General features: G+C 36.3%; 1 protein-coding gene across 1 annotated transcript in view; it reads right to left on the minus strand.

Moving 5' to 3' along the window:
* Positions 1-4,153: 4,153 nt before the first annotated feature.
* Positions 4,154-20,662, minus strand: part of KBTBD3 (kelch repeat and BTB domain containing 3) — a 41,101-nt gene continuing 24,592 nt past the window's right edge. Inside the window, exons 2-3 of the mRNA XM_006186365.3 lie at positions 16,018-16,262; positions 4,154-11,872 (exon numbers count right to left, since the gene is read on the minus strand). Coding sequence (XP_006186427.1) covers positions 10,270-11,872; positions 16,018-16,238 — 1,824 coding nt within the window. The 5' untranslated portion in view covers positions 16,239-16,262 and the 3' untranslated portion in view covers positions 4,154-10,269. The remainder of the gene's footprint in view (positions 11,873-16,017; positions 16,263-20,662) is intronic.

Genomic DNA, 20,662 nt, shown 5'->3' on the forward strand with positions numbered 1-20,662 from the left:
CACTTCTTAAAGGATCACTGGTGTTTGGCCTTCAGCCCTCCCCTCACTCCTGAGGTCCTGACTGCATGCATTGTATCCTCAGTATTCTTGGTCACATGGAATTTACACCGCTTGCCTCTGCTTTATTTGACTCCCTGATGCCACATTAGTTACATTTGCAAGATCTAAAAGGGCTCAAATTATTAATGAGAAGGATCATTACACGTTAAGTGAAATTTTTATGACTGATGATCCTCATTTTGTGTTTCTAAATATCGATAAGCTGACCTCTGCATATTTTCTTAAGTCTGTGTTATCTTGATGAAGACTATGCTTGGGAAACAGTTGAGAAATGATAATCTTACTTAATTTACCAGGTGGAAAAATACTCAAGTAGTACTCTGCATGATATGTGAAAATTTGCCAACATGACACATTAGATAGGACTGAATATATACAGCAGATGGGAGATTATGGAGAAAAAAAATTTGAGTTTTATTCAAAGATTTACACATTCTTCTGCAGTGCAGTTTGTGAAAATAAAATATTCAATAGATTTGAAATCCCTTGTAGATTTCTAAGAGCTTTCACCCATTTTATGACAGTTTAAGGTTCTGTAATCCAGTTGTCTGACCCTCTGCTCATGTGTGTGCAAGAGATTTGGGCTTCATGCTCCATCTGGCATCAGCCACAGGAGCCCCTATTGAACTTGAGAGCTGTGGGTCAAGGAGAAGAAAGGAATTCTCATTTGGACAGAGCAGATGTGGAAGCCAAGGAACTTACTAAGCTCAAGGCCCTGAAACAGAGAGTAGAAAACAAAAATGGGGCCAAATTGAAAGTGTTAGCAGTAGAGACCAGGCAAAAGCCAAATCTGGGGAGACTTGCAGAAGCAGCAGAACACTCAGTGAGTTCAAGGAGAATAGGGAACGCACCTGATTTTCCTGCTGTTGTACCCTCGAGACTGGTACGGTGATGACACACATTAAGAACGCAAGAAATGGTTGTTCAGTGAGTAAGTTAATAAGTGAGAAAGTCATTGTTGAGCCTAAGAAGGAATGGTTAGGGCCAAGTCAAAGCTAAACTGTGTGTTAGGCTAAGATTTCCGTTGTGACATCAATTCCCTCTCCCAAGGTAGATTTGGGTACTTTTCAGATTTTAAAGTTTATCTCTAATTGTAGAATGTAAGACTGGGGTAGCATGTTGGAGAGAGAGGGTAACATGGCTTCTGCTGAAATCAAATAAGAAAAAAAGAGAGGAAGGATATAAGATATTTGTTGAACATTTCTCATTGCCAAACATGCACGTCTCACTTGATTTAATTATCACAACAACATTTTGTGGGAGGTACAAATATTGTCTCCATTTTGCCCATAAAGAAACTGGGCCAGACCTGTCTAACTTCAGAGCTGAGCACTTAGACTCCACCCCAGCATATTTCCAGACTCACTCACTGATAAGAATTATTTGCAGTACTTATTAAAAATGTGAGTTCCTAGGACCCAAATCTAGACCTTACTAAATCAAAATGTAAGGGTAAGGTCCTGGATCTGGTATTTCTAACAGATCTCCCAGACGTCTTGGTTTTGTTTTTTTGAAGCGAGTTTAAGGAACACTGCCTGACACATGTATTCCTGGATAGACATCCCATAACAGAAATTGTTGGTTAGAGCCTCAATATTTCACTTATAAAAGAAAGAAATTTAGATGCTTTAAACCATTGAATAAATCTCTTTGTAAAAGTTGGCTAGAAAAGAGAGTGCTCATTAATTTGTGCTTTTAAGAGAAATGTGAACTGTATTTCTTTATTTTTCTTTTTGGGGGGGAGGGGGAGGTAACTAGGTTTAATGGAGGCACTGGGGATTGAACAGGACCTTGTGCATGCTATAGGCACGCACTGAGCTACGTCCTCCCCACCATGAACTGTATTTAAATGGAAGAATACCGTGGTAATATTTTACTTCTTCAGTAGATACCAGGTGAACCGTATGTGTAAAAGAAACCAAAATCTTACTGATTTGTTAAAATGCTGTTTAAAAAACAGCTATAAATAGTTTGAATTCCAATTAATGTTTTGTAACATAAAAGGGTGGTTAATATCTAAAAGAAAACATTAAGTCTAATTGGATTTTTAACTCTGAAAAGGCTAGAGAAAGGCTTTTCTTGATTTAAAAAAAAAAAAATTAAACTAATTTTGTACCATACATTTTGATCAAGGTTAGAGAAGGGAAATTAACTTCCCTTGGAAAATTCACCAATTACCACCAGAGCAAAACGAGGTTAGACAAGTCCTGAACTTGGAAGAAATGCAAACACATTTACCAGGTGAAATCTAGCGCTTGATAAATACCAGGATGATCTGTTTAATATTTATGCTTAAATTCTATTTTAGGATAGCTCCCACAGATTTCTTAAGTTTTTCATTAATATTATTGTTTGCTATCTTAAGTTGTTTCGTTAAACTTTATGGAAATCTTTAAAACTGCAAAATTTAATAAATGCAAAGAAGCTTTACCCTGGAAACATGGGTTTTATAAAAGTAATTAAAATATAGCTTAATTTATTAAAAGTTCAATTAATTAATATTATGTAGATTAGTTTAGTGCCACATTGCCTAAAAATTCAATATTTTGTAGTTTTAAAAACCCCAAAACACTTTATAAACATTTTTAAGACTCTGTTTTCATAGTGAAAAGAGTAATTACTTTTTTAGGATTATTATTTTTCTCTGGAAAATATACACATACATCAATTAAACTCTATATTGGCTGAATTGCTACAAATAGTTTTTGACAAAACATATGTGTAACTTACACTATAAATGCCCAAGAGCCTTACTGTGTCCGCACAATATTAAGTAGCTCTTATTTACTCAGTGATTAGAAATCTTAGTGATTGGAGAGGGGACCAACCGCTACTTTAAATGCTCTTTGCAATTTATTCCCTGTAAGTTTGGAGGTTAAATTTTGTCATTGAGAGTCCTTTCTTTTCTCCTGTAGTGGGGCAAAAGGACAAATTCAGGCAGTTCAGAATTTAGACACAGAACTTCGAAAGCCAGTGCATCAGACTGAGATTAGTAGCCATTGTGTTTAATGACTTAAGAGGAAAGCTTGCAAGAATGAAAACGCTGGCCAAGGAGGAGACCTCTGATTCGAGGGGAGCATCTCTGACAACTTGGTAACAGGCAAATTCCCTACAATATCTTTACATTTTTTAATTAATTTTGTGAAAGGCTTCTGTCTAGGATTAAAGAGAAGGAGATGAGTCAATATTTGATGGCAAAGTAAACTACAGAGAGCTGGAAATACATGAGAATTGGAGGTAATAAGGGAAGAAGCCTGGAACGATAAGGTTGGCCCAAGGATTTGTTGAGGGAGTCTAGGAAGTTCAGGGAAAGCGACTGGCCTTACGCATTCTTGTGGCTATGATAGGGACAGCTGGGTTTTTAAGGGCTGAGTTTCCAAAGAGGAACCCTGTTTTAACCTCGGCAGTAGTCTAGAAGAGAGACGTGGGAGCCAAGGTCATTTAGTAAATCACAGCTCTTCATAGAGGAAAATCAGAATCATGACAGCAAATGGGCCTGTCCAGAAAGAGGGAAAACTACAGGAACTGGACTTGAGAGCATCTGTCCAATGTAACATTTACAAGTCTTGTTTATGGCACTGCTTAGTCTCTCAGACTCTGAACCCCTTTACTCGCTCCCCCTCAGTGAGCACTTTGGACACACGAGGTAGGAACCATGCTTATGCCCTGGCAGCTGGCTGCTGCGTGTATGGCTGCTGTGCCGTGAAGAAGGGCTGGACGGTGCCTGGCCCTGCACATTCAGCTAGCTCCTGCTGCTTTGTGACTCATGGACATTTGCTTTGTTCTTTCTTAGCCCAGTCGGAGCCTGGAGGTCTCTCCCCACCTACGACTCACTTGAAATCTAGCTGTGTTTTATTCTTTCCGACCAGGATGTCCACCTTGAAGTCTGTTTTGCAGAACATGTCATCACAAGCACCATAGCCCCTTCTGACAGTACCCCCACCTCCACAACCACACTCCCGGGAATGCTGAGCCTCGTTAGAGCCACTCAGGGCATCTGAGAAAGGGGATGGCAAGAAAATGAGAGCCTTAGTACCCACCTTTTTCTACCTTTTTTAATTTCTAATAACAATAAAGACAAACAGAATAGGTATTCATTTCTGAGATACATTTTAATACATTAGTAATTATTTTATATAATTGAAATGTTTTACTGCATGTTAATATGGTTAACATGGACCTGAAAAAAATGCTGATTTTATTTCTCATAGCATACGGCAAAAGCCCATATTTCTACTAATAGGGACATGAAGTAAATTACTTAGATATGCAATGTTAAGTAGCTTTGAGCACTATCTCCTAAGTAGGAAAAAAGCCACTAAAGCTATTATGCTCTTATAGGAGAAATGGGGGTTGCATGTCTACTAATGAAACTTTCAGTCACTGCCTTATCTATTATTGCATTTGAAAGGAAACACAGAATTAAATATTATAATTAAAATTCAAGGAGAACAAATAATCTTTAAGCACTAAAAATTCAGTGGATAAATTATTTTCAATGTATAATCTCATGAACCAATTATACATACACTATACAACTGTACAAACAACTGTGTATGTTCTCCAAAGGTGGGCAATGCACTGTTGAATGCAATTACATTCTCAAAAAATACTTCATTACCAACTTTTCCACGTACTAACAGAAGCTCGTATACAACATATACTAACAAACAGTTGTATAAATTACCTAACCCAGACTTTGAACATGAGAAAGATATCAAATATTACAAAGAGAATGAATACATACATTAATAGATAACTAAAGTACAATGTGTAGCATTCTAAAATGCAAAATCCTAATGTAATCAAAATAATCTCTTTTGTACCTTAAAACAATTGCAAAATGTACAGTTATATCTAACCTATTCAGTAACAATATAACTATAATAAATTCTGCTTCACATATTGGCTCAACAGAATGTCAGTTTATTAGATGTCTTATTATATATGCAGGCACTGTGCTAATTGCTAGGTCCAGAAATGATAAATATATGTCACTATTCCTAAGAGTTTCCCATTAAATGAGGAAGACAAACATGTGAAGAAATATTTACACCACAATGTGATACTCAAGAGAATTGTACTCTGAGTTATTCGAATAACCTTGTTACTTTTGGAACCAATAGCATAATTTGTTGAGCTAGTTAGACAGTTATGATTGGGAATGTTGTCAAAAAGTTAATGAGATGAATAAAGCTACCTGACCTGTAGAGTTATTTAGTAATGGCCTTGTTTTCTGGAACTATCACGCTGTATCGAACTAAACAAACAAGTACAGATGAATCTCTGGACTTTGTTACTATAAGGCTGGTCTTTATTGATTTGTGAGCAAACTGTCCTCTCATTAACTACCAAGAATGTGACTGCTTTGGTTTCTATTTTTTGGTATACTTTTTAGGGTCTCTTTTTGAATTGTTTTTAAAAAATTCTGAAAACCGTATCTAATGACAAATAATTGAAAGATATTAAAATCTGGCTTTAGACTCCCTCTCCCAGAAGATATATATTTATGATTATGTTGATGGGGAGTAGAAGGAAAGAGATACAAGGCTCTAACCCATATTGGGTTTATAAGAGCTAGAGAAATGTTTAAGGGAACGAGATGCCTGCATTATCAAGCGATTCTGCAATGCTGGTCAGGCTCAACACACCAAAAAGAAAAAAAAAGCCATAGAGCTAAGATGTATTCTCTGAGGCAACTATACAAGAGAAAGCATGTAATCCCAGCCACTGTGCAGGTTTAAAGTGTTAAGCATTTGAACAAGAAGGAAAATGAAGCCTTGATATTCGAGGAATGGAAGACATGCTGTTTCTAATACTTACGGAGACGGCAACCTAGGACCAAGGATGGAAAGTTATTACAAGGGGGGTAAAATTACATTTCAATGTTAGAAAGAACTTTCTAATAGACCTGTTAAAAAATGGAGGTAGTGAGCACTTTACCCTGAAAGAACTGAATTAGAATTTGGAAGAAAATCATCTGTCAAGGGTGTTTTAGAATTCAGAGGGGCTTTAACAGGTCGGAGCTGTATTAGATTCCAAGGTGAATTTCAAGTTTGATGTGAGTCTATGATTTAGAAGAGTTATCTTTTGATAAGTGTGTAATATCATCCTGTGATTAAATTCTATTTATGTTTTAAATCTGATTAAGCATCAGCATCATTAAATATAATTTATAAATACATCTAGAATTTTAAGATATAAAGATATCCTTTCAAATCACAGAATTTTTTATTAGAATCACTACATTTAGCTATATAGCTACATCTACAGTGAAATAAGAACAATAATTTAGGACAAAATTTTAAATAATGGTCTTTCAAAATCTTCTATTCACTATAAAACAAATGTGCACATACGGTAGACAGAAGGAAAAATCCACATTATATATAGTTCACTATAAATGTCAGCACCATTTACAGACCTTTTTCCTGAGTAATTAAAAAAAAGAACAAATTTCCTTCAATAAAAATGCTCCTACAATGATGTACTTTTAAGACTCAAGTCTTACTGCAATCTTGAGTATGCAGAATCATTGAACTCAAGTTACCGAGAATACCCAAATGCTAAATAAATGGAAGCAGTAAGCAATCAGGTGAAAATGTGTAAATAGAATGTAGAAATCTTTGGTTGTGTACTCCTGTGTAGGAATTTACTGGGCTAATCACCTGCCACATGCCATAGTCATTGATAACTAGTTTTATTCTAAGTATGGCTCTATAAAGTGGAGAAAAGTTTTTTCTTAAGTTGAACCAAAATCTGCTGCTTCCCTATAAATTCTAGCCTTTGTTTTTAGGTTGCCCTAAAGAGCTGCCCATTGGAAGACACTTGAGTCTTATACACTCAATTCTAAATATGTGTTTCCAAACACAAGTTCCAATTAAACCAAGAAGGATGATCTAAAAGTAACATCATATATTCAACAATATATTTAATCATTATATTTATTGCTTCCAAATCTAAACAGATGTTTTCCTGTTTCTTTGACTCTGATTTTCAAATCACATGCTTTGAGGCACACTGAACACTATTCAGTTGCTCTTACTGGTATCTGGGAAAGATGGAACCATGTTGCAGGATGTGGTTGCTCTCAAACAATATTCTAGCTTCCAAGGGTAACATGGAGTAAATACTACTATGATAAAGACCTCTTTCCCTCCCCATACCAGAGTTGAGTGTTATGGGAATGTAGTTAGTTTTGATTATGTAAATATTCCACATATTGCTTAGTCTCACAGGTAACAGATGAACAAAAGGTGCTCCACACAGTAAATCAAGTTTGAAGATTGCTCTAAATGTTCATTAACTTTGACCTTATATAAATGTTGAATTTAATCTTTTTAATATTTAATAGTGGCACATACCCACTTCCAATTTTAAAAGACACTACTGTATTAGAATTTTCTGCGTGCATAATCCAAATGTAGTGGACCAAGACAAATACTAAAGGATTTAGAAATGCCAAATAGTATTTTCCACAAGAATGAAAGCAATCTGGATAAGGAGCAGAATTATTCTATCTCTTACACTGCAGCATTGGCTGAAGGATGGTAATGAAAGGAAAGTAGACTTTAAAGAAGAAAAAAAAGAAAAAGACTAAAGGAAGAAGTCATAGATAAAGGGAAGTTACTTCCTAACCTTACAGACAGAAAAACAGCTCCTCCTGAGGGTACTGAGAACAGACTTGAGAGATCACTGAGATTTGCATGTCAGAGATCCAGAATGGAAGGTGAGGCCAGAATAATATATATGGTTCTCAGTGAAGCCAAAGTGATTGGCAAGATCAGAAGGAGATAACCAACTTAGTCAATGACCATGTGTGTACATGGTTGGGTTCCTTGAGGATTTTTCAACACAGAGAACCATTTTTCAATAACCATTTGATAAGATAAAATTAAAGTGTTACCTTTACCAGATGATGCAAAATTAGAGAGAACAAGAGCCAAGCCCAGCACAGATTGTGATGGTGCCCAGGGGAAAACAAACAAACAGTAAATACAGGAGGAGTTTGGGGTTTTATGACCAGACAGACTCCTTTTCTTGCAGTTACAACTGATGAAGAGCACTCAGGTACAGATGTAAAGGGATGGCAACAAATGAAAATGATTAACAAGTGACCTGCAGCAGTTTTGGAAACTAAGGCAGAAAGCTTTGTGCATTAGAAAGTGTATTAAATCAAATGCAGAGGGAGCCATCTAAGCTTTGATAACAAGGATATTTCTAGTAACATTATTAGAAATCAATGGCCAATGAGAAGAATGGTAGAAATCAAGATATAATAATGAATCAAGATTAGGAAAGGATTCTACTTTGCTTTAGTTTCTCCTTTCTGGAAAGATGAACAATTCCTAGAGTCATTGCTTAAAAACAATATTTATTTATTTTTTTTTAACATACTCTCATTTATATATGCTTAAATTAAGACTTTTAGTAAATCCACATACAGGTCACCCAAAGTATTATGTTCTTTCTCAAATAACTTGTTTTCAAAGCCACACATTCACACAGAAGAAAGCCTCCCCTGAATTGTTTCTTTTTCTCTTACACATGCACACAGAGGAAAAAGAGCAGAGCCAACAAAGGTAGATAGGGAGGAAGCCGCCAGTTCTGCAGAATACTTTGTATGCAACCGTCATCGGATTAGGGACAGTCTCCGATTTTGGAACTGCACAATAACTTAGTCTAATATCCTGTTCTACTTTGAAAAATATATTTGAAGCTTATGATTGCATAAATTTATATGGTAAAAGACCTGCATTTCAGTATATTTCTACATCTAAAGAATATGTATATTTACAACAGATTAACATTTACTACAGTATATGGGAAACTACATTTGATTCCAGAGAAATAGTCTACACATTACCTGAGCTGTAAATCAGGAGGCTTAAAACCTGAAATGCCTGTACCTTTAAGACTGACTAAAGAAACATGTCCTCTTACAAGGCAGAATCATCTTAGCTGAGAACAAGGATGATTAATACTCTTTCATTGTTCGGGTTAAAGATGATTAAACATCTAATCAGATGCAAGTTTTTGAGTACTACTATCAATACCGAAAGCCCAGTTGTATTTTTAAATTTAGGAAATAATTCACTATAACTTACTGAAGTAGTAAACATACACAGTGCTTTACAGCTGGTATATATCACTATAGGAAGCTGACATGGTACTAGTTGAAATGCTGAAATTTCTTATTACAACTCAAATTTGGACATGTAAAAGTATAAGAAATGTCAACAAGGGTGATCCACTTTTCTACAGGTCAGATTTTCTACATCCTCACATTGGAAACTGGCAACATGATAGGAAAAAAGTATTTTAGGACAATCATCCCATAATTCAAGAACTTCACTCCATGGGTTACAATGTTAAGATAAACTCAGGTCAGCTGTAACTTAGAATTAATTAAATCAAGAATGCTACTTTACTGAGCATGAGTCAGAAAATACGAGAAATAATCTTGCTGGAAAATGAAACGAACTAACACTGACAACTAAGACAATCAGCAATTTTTAAGGCATTTCAGTAACTGCCAATGGCATTGTGGCATAACAATACGGTTACATTATGCTCTTAATGAAGAGTTGAATCATAAAAAGAGATAAACCATATTTACTGTACAGTTTAGAAGGCAGGGGAAATACACTACATTTCAGAAATTTCCTGACTAAAAGTGATGAAAGAAATGAAAGGGCTTAGAAGCAGCTAACCAATGATTGGAAAAAATAGGAATTCAACAGCTCTTATACCTATAGTAACAAGGTAGAATTCTCACCTCTAATTTATTTTTCACTTCATGTAATACAGAGTGTAAATAAACGGTTTTTACTACCTAAAGAGATTCCTCCCATTTAAATTGCACAAATCTGTTAACTCGGATTCATTTTTAACTAGTCTTTCATGGATAAAGTACTTCAAAAATCAAAACATCAAAGCCTATGAGTTTTATTTTACATATGAAAATACTAAGTATTCTAGATTCTACAAGATTAAATTAAATACAGTGTAATTTTTGGTAAAATGTATTCTGTATTTTAAGTTTCTGGAAATTGCTAATTCATAGATGGTGTACATTCATAGTAATTCTCTAACAGAAGGTGCATTTTATTAGGCTGTGAAGACCTTTTTACCAACAATTAAGGTTAACAGATTTACTGCAGGTTTCTAAGCTGTAATAGTTTTAGGATGTCTAATCACAAACTACTTTTAGTAATGATTAGAAAACCATGGGTCCCTGTATTTATTAAACTGAATCGCCTGGCAGTAAAATTCGGTTAAGGCTCTTGGCATTGGTGAAACTTCCTCCCACTCGGACCTGCTGCTGTGGTAGACCTGGACTTCATCTGTGATTTCATCTGGTGCATAATCACCACCTAATATATAAATTTTATCTTCAATGCCAACTGCACCTGCGTTAAAGCCTGCACATTCAAAAGATCCTTCACCCTTCCAAACGCAAGTATCTGGACAAAAACTATAAACCTTATAGGTGGAAAGGTCACATATATACAGCGTACAGTTTACTGGGACAGCTTTGATTAGTGTTGCGTGAAAAAACTGCCCAAACTCTGCCACTAGTTCAGACCACTGATCGGTTGTGGCATTGTATTTAAAAAAGCAGTCAAGTGATGGGTTAAAAGCATCTGTAATCTCTACCTCTGATCCAAGAACATAAATTACATTTTGGCATGCACTTGCTTCGGGATAGTAGATGCCCCTGGGCAATGGGCTAACAGATATCCATTCTTTGGAAAGAGGATTGTAAGATTCAACAGCTAAGAGACTTCTAATGTCCTGAGAGCCTTTAGTCTTACCACCTATGACAAATAACCGATTGAGAGCCATAACTGATGTATGCATGGTTCTTGGTGTTTTCATGGTTGATACCAGGAAGAAATCATTTTTGACTGGACAGTAGCACCAGGTTTGATCAGTGGCATCATGATATGACTCTGCAATATGGAGCCGGACGGTTCTGCAACACGGCCCTTTGCAACCACCTGTCAAGAATATTTTCTCCCCATAGCTAGACAGACTAGATCCTGGCAAATCAATTAGGTGTGACTGTGGCAGTATTTTCCATGAATCACTTTTAATATTATAGCAAAATGTGTATTGATTTTCTCCATTTTCCTCAGTTTTGTGAACAAATATGTATTTTTCAGTTGTGGAGGGTCGGGCATCAGGGAAAAGTCCGCCAGAACCTTGCACACACTTAATCGCATCCATGATCACGTCAAAACAGTCTGTGCTTTTGAGTAAACACTCTTCATTGAGCAGACAGTCTTGAAGTGTCTCCTCAGATAAGTGATATAATCTTACTTTTTTAATCAAATAAGGCAGATGCTTTTGCCTTGATTCTAAGTTATGTTTAGTCCAACTGAGGACGACTTTCAGTACAGTTTCTTCTTCGGGAACATTTAATTCATCTGATTCCAGACACTTCTGTAGTACTCCAAAATTCAACTCTAAGAAATCACTGGATTTAAATACTAAAGAAAAGTGATGTTGTACAAAGTATAAAGCATGATCAAACAAACGGGTAGAGCCATAGCTATCTGAGATAGATAATAACTGTAAACAGTTGACAAGATTGATATTTTTTATTAAAAAGTCACTGCAAGCTTTGGATAGGAAGGAAACTTGAAGAAACGATGACAACTGGAGAAACATTTCCACATTATCATCTGTTATCTTTGTTTTTCCAGTATAGGCATAATCAAGAAACGCTTTTACTGCTTTGGAGGACAAATTAGTAATGGTAACACTTCCACCATCTCTTTCTTTCATGTTTACTTCAAACATAGCCCTGCAAAAACAAAGAACACAGAAGAACAAATAAACAGGAATATGTTATCCCACGATAATTTTTGACGTTACCTTGAAGAGGTTTCCTCTACTCTTAGGTTGGTTTTAAAATATATTTCTGAAATGTATTTTAAAAGCACCCTAATATATTACTTTAATATCTGTAACAGAAACCAAATTACTTATCTGTCAAACATACATATTACATAACTCTTGTATTGCAAAATATATACATTATAGCTGAGCTACAGCAAATAATTCAAAGAAGGCTACAAAAAGATTCAAATTTTGGACACTGATTTGATGTTGTCATACATTATTCATAAAATTAGAGTAAAATCTCTCTAAGAGCTGAATTAATTTATTTATGGGTTAAACAGCATCAACCCTGCAGGTGATAATAAAAATTACTTAAAATTTATCAAGCTTCTGAGTTTAGGATTTAAAAATCTTTTTCAAAATAATTTTCAATTTGGTAGGAGTGAAATATGTGAAATACGGAATGTAGTGAGGTACCAGATGTCTCCAATGAATGTGTCTGTGTGGGGAAATCCACCAAAGAAGATAAACTTAAATACACATCTAAGAACATACTTCATGCAGCACTTTAGGAAAAAGGGAATATAATTTTATAAAATGAAACAACAGTGTTATCACCAAACCAAAAATGCTAAAAATAAGTTTTCGTAGAAATAGCCACTGAGAGACGGAGATGGGTCCCCAACTTTGAATAATCAGACCAGCTTTGGTAAAGTTGGTAAAACTCCAAGGAGCTGGGAACTACTTTGGCTCAGTTTAAGCACAAATATAAATTATTTAGAAATGTTTGGGTAGGAGACTAAGATATATTTTACAATTGGCTTTGGTAAGAACAATACTGCCATCCATCCTTATATTAACTTCATATCCAGAGTTATTCATCTTTATACTTTAAACAAACCCATTATGATGGTTGTCAGCAGAACTGCAAAAAAAGATTAAGATTAAAGAGGACAGCACGGCCTCGGAGAGCTAAGGACGGCCAGCTGAACATTCATTAGGACTGAAGATCATCTGATTTGGGTTCTAGTTTAATCCTGGTTTGTATTTGTACCATATTGTCCAGAACACCCTTGTGAGCATTGCGTGGGTGCCCAAGCCCTCCAGGGAAAAACAAATTTTCATTACTGGAGCCTACTCTAGAGGGTAACTAACTAAAGCTACTAAAAAAAGCACTAGCCTCCAACTGAGAAGTGTGAGGAGCCTTCTAGATACAGCCCAGGCTTTAGGAAAAGGATGAGGAAGCACCTTCTCACTAGTGGGTATTCAATACTTCTTAATAAACAGTAACAAATAAAAACAGTGACCAAGATGTATACATGTTACACATTAGGCAGGGCATTTCAGTAATGTATGTCAATTTAGAAACTGTGATAATTATGTGAGATTATTAAGATCCCTGTAAGTGAGGGTAGTAGTAAGAGCACGGCCTCTAGAACAGAGCTGCCAAGGTGGGTATCCTGCCTGCATCACTTACTAACTGTATGGCCTTGGGGAGGTGACCACCTCTCTGCGCTTCAAATCCCTCATCTGAAAATGGGAGACCAGTAGTACCTACTTCACTGCATTGTAAGAGGAATAGCTGAGTTAAATACATGCAAAGTATCAGCTGCTAATATCATTTTAAGAAAATAAATGTTTTCTATCATCCTACGTATTTCTAATTTACCATCAGCTTCCACATTTTCTTGGAGAAGACACGTGTAGTATCATATTTCTATACTTCCTCCTACTCATCTTTAAAGTATCCAGTTAACTTCTGTCTCAAATTTGCCATGTTATCATAAAACGGTTATACAACATGATTCCTTTTCAGTCTTGTCTCCAGTTACTTTACATTTCAATCGTAATTTTCATTTTCCAAAAATACTATAAAGGGCATTTATCATGCACTGTGTACTTTTCTGCTACTTTTATTTTATATACCCCAATATTCCAGTAAGCTTATATCCCAATATTCCAATGAGTTTGGTCATAACACAAAATTATGAATTAGTAACTTTATCATAAGAGTGCCAATTAGACAGATTTTCTATCTACATTTGTACATATTTTTATGAACATCATATATTCATTTAGTAAAATACTATATATAATCAAGGATCTAGATCATTATAAAACTGTCATTTGTGTTACTTCAAATTTTAAAAAATATATTTTTCTAACAGTAATTTTTAAAAATTGAAAGTAGATCCCTAAAAAGCTAGGAGTGGGCTGAACAAAGAACTACAGACAAGAATTATGTGAAGATACATTTAATTAATAAATAATTTCAACATAAAGAGTAGCAGACTGCCAATTCAAACGCTTATATGTACTTCTTATTTTGTTTACAGGAAAACTTTCTAGGGAAATAAACCTGCATATTCATACCAATTTATTTCCATTTTGGGGAGCTAGGTTTTGAAATAATAATAATATTATTATTATTATTATTATTATTATTATTATTATTATTGCAGCTAACATTAACTGAGTGTCATGGTAACTGACCTAATCACTACATACTCATTTCATTTCTTCATTTCATTTCCTTATAGTGCTCCTAATGACTCTATGAGTTAGGTTCTATTTTTATTATCTTAATTTTTTACAAATAAGGAAACTGAAGCCTGAAGAGGTCAGGTAACTTACCTAAGGTCACAAGTCTAATAAGAGGTGGAGCTGGGATTTAGATTTAGGACATGTGCATTAAGAGGCCAAGTACTTAGCCATGATACTGTACAGCCTCCTCTGATGAAGAGGTGCTATGAAGGATAAATGAGCAAAAAGGGTTCTTTGGAAGAAAAACGGGGTTAGAAGAAAGGTGGGAAGAAACTGGTGGAACCTGAGAGTTGAGAGAGCATAAGAACAGGGCTGCAGTGGAGTTTTGAAGAATGACTTAGGTTAACTGGGAGAAGAAATAAAAAGAATAAATGAAGACAGAGTCTAGTTAGGTAAATAGCTAGTGATAGCTGCAGCCCCCTTTGTCCCCAGTAAACTGTGATGCAGCTCTGAGACACTGCTCCCCAGTATAAAGCAGGAACCCCTGCAGAAACAGGTGTTTAGCAAGTAACAGATACCAAAAACTTGCTGAATGAAGTACAGCCTTTAAGATTTACTCTGGAGCAATAAGGGTGCAGTCTAATTAGATGTTGGTAGTGTAACAGGAATTAAGGATTAAAACCAATATAAGTTAACTTGCATCTAGGTGTTCTTATATCTTAAATCTTACTCTGTTTTTATCAAGTTTACTTGTTAGAGGTTTAAACCCTGCTTGCTTAGAATAAAAATTGCTTCTAAAATTGAGCATAGTGCAGAACAGTGCAATTAGGATTTGAGTTTATTGCAGCATGACTAGGAGGGCTGATGGTCAGGATGTCAGCAAGAGAAGTTTGGCCAATTAAGCCTCACAGGACAGTATTGCCTTGTTACAGTTACCATAGTACTAAGGTATGTGTCTGACCCTTAACCTCGAAGAATCAGAAACCCGTTGTCATCCCAGTGGATTCCTAGTGTCATGATTAGGACACTCCTTGTGGGATGATCTACGTGGGGAACCAAATTATAGTCAGAAGATTGCCTCGAATCAGAACAAAATGGATGCTCTCCAGAAATGCTTCTGGAGGTCCTTTTCCCTACTGTGGGACTATTTTGGCTAATGAGAAGAGAAATTCTCTGGGTTAGAGTTCCTCACCCCTGGACAATCCATGGATGTAATAATACATAACCAAAATGCGTTTTCTTCTCAGACTCATTTTTTTTTTTAAGGTGGCTTCCACTTTTGCTCAATCTGTCCTTTCCTCTTTCTCTAAATGATACAGTGCAGGGATCCCCTAAACAAAACTGACCCTATATCAAAACAACTTTCTTCCAGAACGTTTCAAGGGACTAACGTTCCATAGATTTTTGGGAAATGCTAGCCTGGGAAGGCCTGAGCTTTAAAAAAGGCAGTCTTCAATTTTCTTATTCAAAAATCATTAGTTAATCTAGGTTCCAATTAGCTTTTTTAAAGTATTAAAAATTACTGTCCCATGCTCTGTGGGGGAAAAATTGAGTACAGTCACAAAAAATAATTTAATTAGTGGTATCATAAAATCTGAGGGATCCGGAGACAAGAAAAAGTACCTGAAAAAGTCACTGCATGCTGCTAACACACAACGATGACATGGGATTGTTTCATCTTTCATGATTATTTTGAAATCATAAAAGACATTCTGTTCTCTAAAATTCTGTAGTATACTTAAGATTTTCTGTCCATGATCTTCTGACACAAGGAAGTTGTTTTTCTTCTCAGATGAAATTCTATTACATGAGCTTTGTTGATGGAAACCATATGAATTATCCATAGCCAACTCCACCTGTTTTTAGAACTGGAATAAAAAAAAAAAAATCACTGATGTAGCAGAGTCCTAATAAGATTTTCAGATCCAAAATTTGCCTTCATAAGGTCAATGACACAAAAATGCCCAAGGAGAGCAATCCTAACAGTAAAACTCGTCCTAAACATTTATTCTCATGACATTTCGCATTTCTTTTTAAATTTTTATGAATATTGAGCTCACTGGACTAAAAAATATATGATTAAGGGGTAAAGTTCAAGGTTATACAATTATGTTAAACAGCACAATTTATAAGTCATCACTTACACAAGATCTGACTACATGACAGTTCTGTTACGCGTAAGAGGTATTGTTTATACAGCAGTTATCATTTGGGTCTATGTACCCAACACATCCCTCTCCCCTCCCATCCATTTTCTTCTGGTAGCAAAGCAGATGTTAAAATGTTGATCTTGAAACAAAGGTATATGCCCTCTGGAGTTAGACTTTTTACAGGACAATCAGTTGAAAAAGATCAAGGTGTTAGATTGTATTAACTGGTTATGGCCTTTAGTAAGGAAGAAAAAGGGCAAATATTGGTCCAAGTTGGCCTATTTGAAAGCAGGAAGGCCGTTTAAATACGAGGGTCAGAAACCCAAATAGTTGAAGGCCAGATAACTGTGACTTTCCCAAACTGCAAGTTTAGTTCTAAGCATAAAAGTTTACACCACAAAAAGCAAGAAAGCAGGAAATAGAAAGAAGACTGGGTTCTAGGGGAGCCAGAGAAATAGGGAACCTTGATTCCTTAGTAAATTCTGTTCTGGATATTTAGCGCTTTGCAAAATCACCCCAAAACTTAGTGGCTTAAAACAGTAATTTATTATTGCTCACGGTTCTGCAGATTTAGATGGAGCTTCTTGCTTGGGGGCTTTCATACGGTTAGTCAGGTGGCAATTCTGGCTGAAGTCACCTCAAGGCCCGAATGGGTTAGAGGCCCAATACGGTTTCTTCATTCACATTTCTGATGCTTCAAAGGGGATGGATGGCTAGCACACACGGGGCACTCTCTCCCTCCCCTGAGGTACGCTCTCCACGTGGCTACCTTAATACTGCCTCACAGCATGGCAGTCTCAGGGTGGCTGGACTTCTCACATGGTGGCTGGGGTCTCTCACAGGGAGTATTTCAAGCCCAGGTGGAAGCTAGACAACTGGAGAAGTAGTCTGAATGATCCTACAGCATCAATCAAGGCTTTAGTCTAGGACTGAGACGATCGATAACTGTGTTGTCCAACACAGTAACCATGAGTCATATATACCTATTTACATTTAACTTACTTAAAATTAAGATTGTAGTCTCTTGGTTGCCCTAGCCATATTTCAAGTGGTCAGTAGCCATATATAGTGTAATGGGTACTCTTTTATGTGTCAACTTGACTGGACCATGGGGTACACAGATATTTGGCTGAACATTGTTTCTGGGTGTCTGCGAGGGAGTTTTCGGATGAGATGAACGTCTGCATGAGCAGACTAAGTAAAGCAGACTGCTCTCCTTAATGCGAGTGGGACTCACTGAATCCAATAAAAAGCCTGACTAGAACAAAAAACCAAGTAAGAAAGAAATTATTTTTCTTTGCCTGTCTTTGAGTAGGAATACCAGACTTCTCCTGCCTTTGGACTAAGATTTGGATCGCAACTTTACTATTGGATTTCCTGGACCGGCTTTCTGACTAAAGATCTTCGGACTTCTCAGCCTCCATAATTACATAAGGCAACTCCTTACTGTAAATCAACCAGTCAATCCATCCATCCATCCATCCATCCTTCTATCCAATTGGCTCTGCTTCTCTGGAGAACCCTAATACATGTGCCTAATGGCTGTCATATTGTACAGCACAGAGTATTTTCATCACCACAGAAAGTTACTAACTAGATAATGTACTATATAAAGAATATGCCTGGATAAGAGTGCGTGTGCATGCACGCACAGGGGGCAGTAACAAGATGTAATCTGCAGTAATACTGGGGAAGTAAGTTGCAATGCAGTGTTCTGAGCAGCTGTAAGTAGGAAGACATATTAAGAATGAGAGTGGGTGGCATGGAAGGAGAGAGATAATGAGGGGTTTGGGAGCAGTTCGGAAGAAAAGTAAGGCAGAAAACAGTTGTATTAGTCAGCGTTCTCTAGAGAAACAGAACCAATGAACCAATAGGCTATGTATGTGGGTGTAAGCCTACTGGTTATATACATAACTACTGGGATATGTGTGATGTGTGGGGGTGGTGGTGAGAATGTGTGTATATACACATATGTACTTACATATTTACATTTATAAGATGGTATGGGGAGGAGCAGGAGAAGTCATTCTCTAATAATTTCTAGGGCTTAAGAGAAAAGTTGAACACAAGAGCTATCATTGCAAAGTAGTTTTATCTGGCATATGAGGATCAATGAAAAGAGAGACACCTGGTGGAGACAAGCCAGCCTCTTCTGACTCCCTGATGATAGGAAGGAGTACTTAAAAGGGTCTAGCGAGGGAGTACTTAGACTATGCAAAAGGTACACAGAGCAGTAACCAGGCATGATTTATACCAGACAGACAGACATGAGTTAATGCTGTGCAAAGATCAAAGCACCTTCTCAACACCACAGTGAGGTCAGGGCCTGTTTTTTCAAGCCTAGCAATGGGCTAGAACTACAATAATCTGTAACAGCAATGGAGGATATCTGCATGGCCTGCCTCAAGAGAACCACAGAATTGGTCAAGACTCAGTCCAGGTCACCTAGACACCCCCTGGAACTGCTCTAAATTCTTGTCCATTTAAAGGTATGTATTTAAGCCCCTTTATTACAGGAAGTTGGATGCTGAAGATGAAAAAAATAAATTTATCTCTTATAAGCTTAGATGTGTGTCTGGGTTTTTAAAAGTTCTCTCAAAGTTTAGGATTTTGGTGTTGGCAAGGATATTTGATCCACATAGGAAAATCTAAAGCAGAACTTACTACCCTGCCCTCCATGCCACCTAGCCAGGGAGAGATGAAGGAAAGGACATGGGAAGATACTGAATACTTGTTTCACAATCCTTTCATTCTGTATATGATTGATTGTGTATGTATGTGTATACATATAATTTCATTTTTAAAAATATTTTATTGGACATTTAAGAACATGTCTACTTTCCAGTTATTTAATGTGGTCATAATTACCACTGGAAACTACTAAAATTTAAATATTTTCATGCTGGTTTTCCCCCCTTAACTATATTCTTTTTATATTTCTCATCTAGATGAATGGCCTCTGTACTTCCCAAGCCAGATGCTTGGAAGTCGTGCTTCACCAACCATATATACATCTATCTTCTCTCCATCCCTCCTGACATTCCTTAGTGTAAGCTCTGATCATCTCACTTGAATTGCCTAATAGCCTCAACACTGATCGTCCTCATTCTATAAACTTTTATTTAAAATCTTTTGGGTTTCACACCTATGTATGCATTGGGAATATAAAGATAAATGAGGCACAAAATCCCTGCTCTTACACGTATAGACAGAAATAAGTAAACGGTGATACGGGTCATAATAGAGGTATGAACATTGTTATGGAAGCACACAGGAAAGACAACATTCAGATTTGCTTTCAGGGGTGGCAGGACAAAGCAGAGAGGGGAAGGGGAGTGCGGAAGACATTCCGATAAATATTGTACCTAAGCTGTTTAAAAATAAAAGGTTACCAAACAAGATGAGAAAGACATTTCCAAGGGAAAAAAATTATAAGTGCTAAAAAGGCATGGATGCAAGAGTGATCATGGCCCCTTTGGAGAATACAAAGTTGAGGGGATAGCGTAAAAAAAAGCTGAAGTGGTAACCAGGGAATGGCTCGTGCAAAGTCTTACATACCATGCAAGGGGGTTCGGATGTCATTCTATAGATAGTGAGAAATATTTAGAAAGCTTTTAAGTGGGAGTAGCATTATACCATTGGATTTACAGTTTAGAAAGATCATTCTGCTAAGAATACAGCAGTGACTAACACAGCTGTGGCTCCTATTTTCATGGTGCTCACTATCCAGTGGGACAGATACGCACGTTCACTGGCATTGGTAATAAGAATTATCAATTTTAAAAATCCAAACCATTTTTTGGAATGAAAAACAAATTTTTATTTTGTTAAGCCACTGAAATGTAGCTATTACAACGAATAGGATTACCTTAATGGATGCATATTAATTTTAATCCCAGCAACTCAATAAGCACATTTATTAATCTAGATATTTATCTAATGATTCTTTAGTGTTTTCTGCACAAAAATTACATCATTTGTAAATAATGGGGTTTGCTTTTCTTTCCTATTTTTTACCAATTTTATTTCTTTTTTTCTTGTACTACTACTGTACAGCTAAGACCTCCTGCACAATGTTGAATAAAAGCACCATGGTTTTCAATACTTTTTAATATCTC

The sequence above is a fragment of the Camelus ferus genome, chromosome 10 (genome assembly GCF_009834535.1).
Source record: "Camelus ferus isolate YT-003-E chromosome 10, BCGSAC_Cfer_1.0, whole genome shotgun sequence".
NCBI lineage: Eukaryota > Metazoa > Chordata > Mammalia > Artiodactyla > Camelidae > Camelus > Camelus ferus.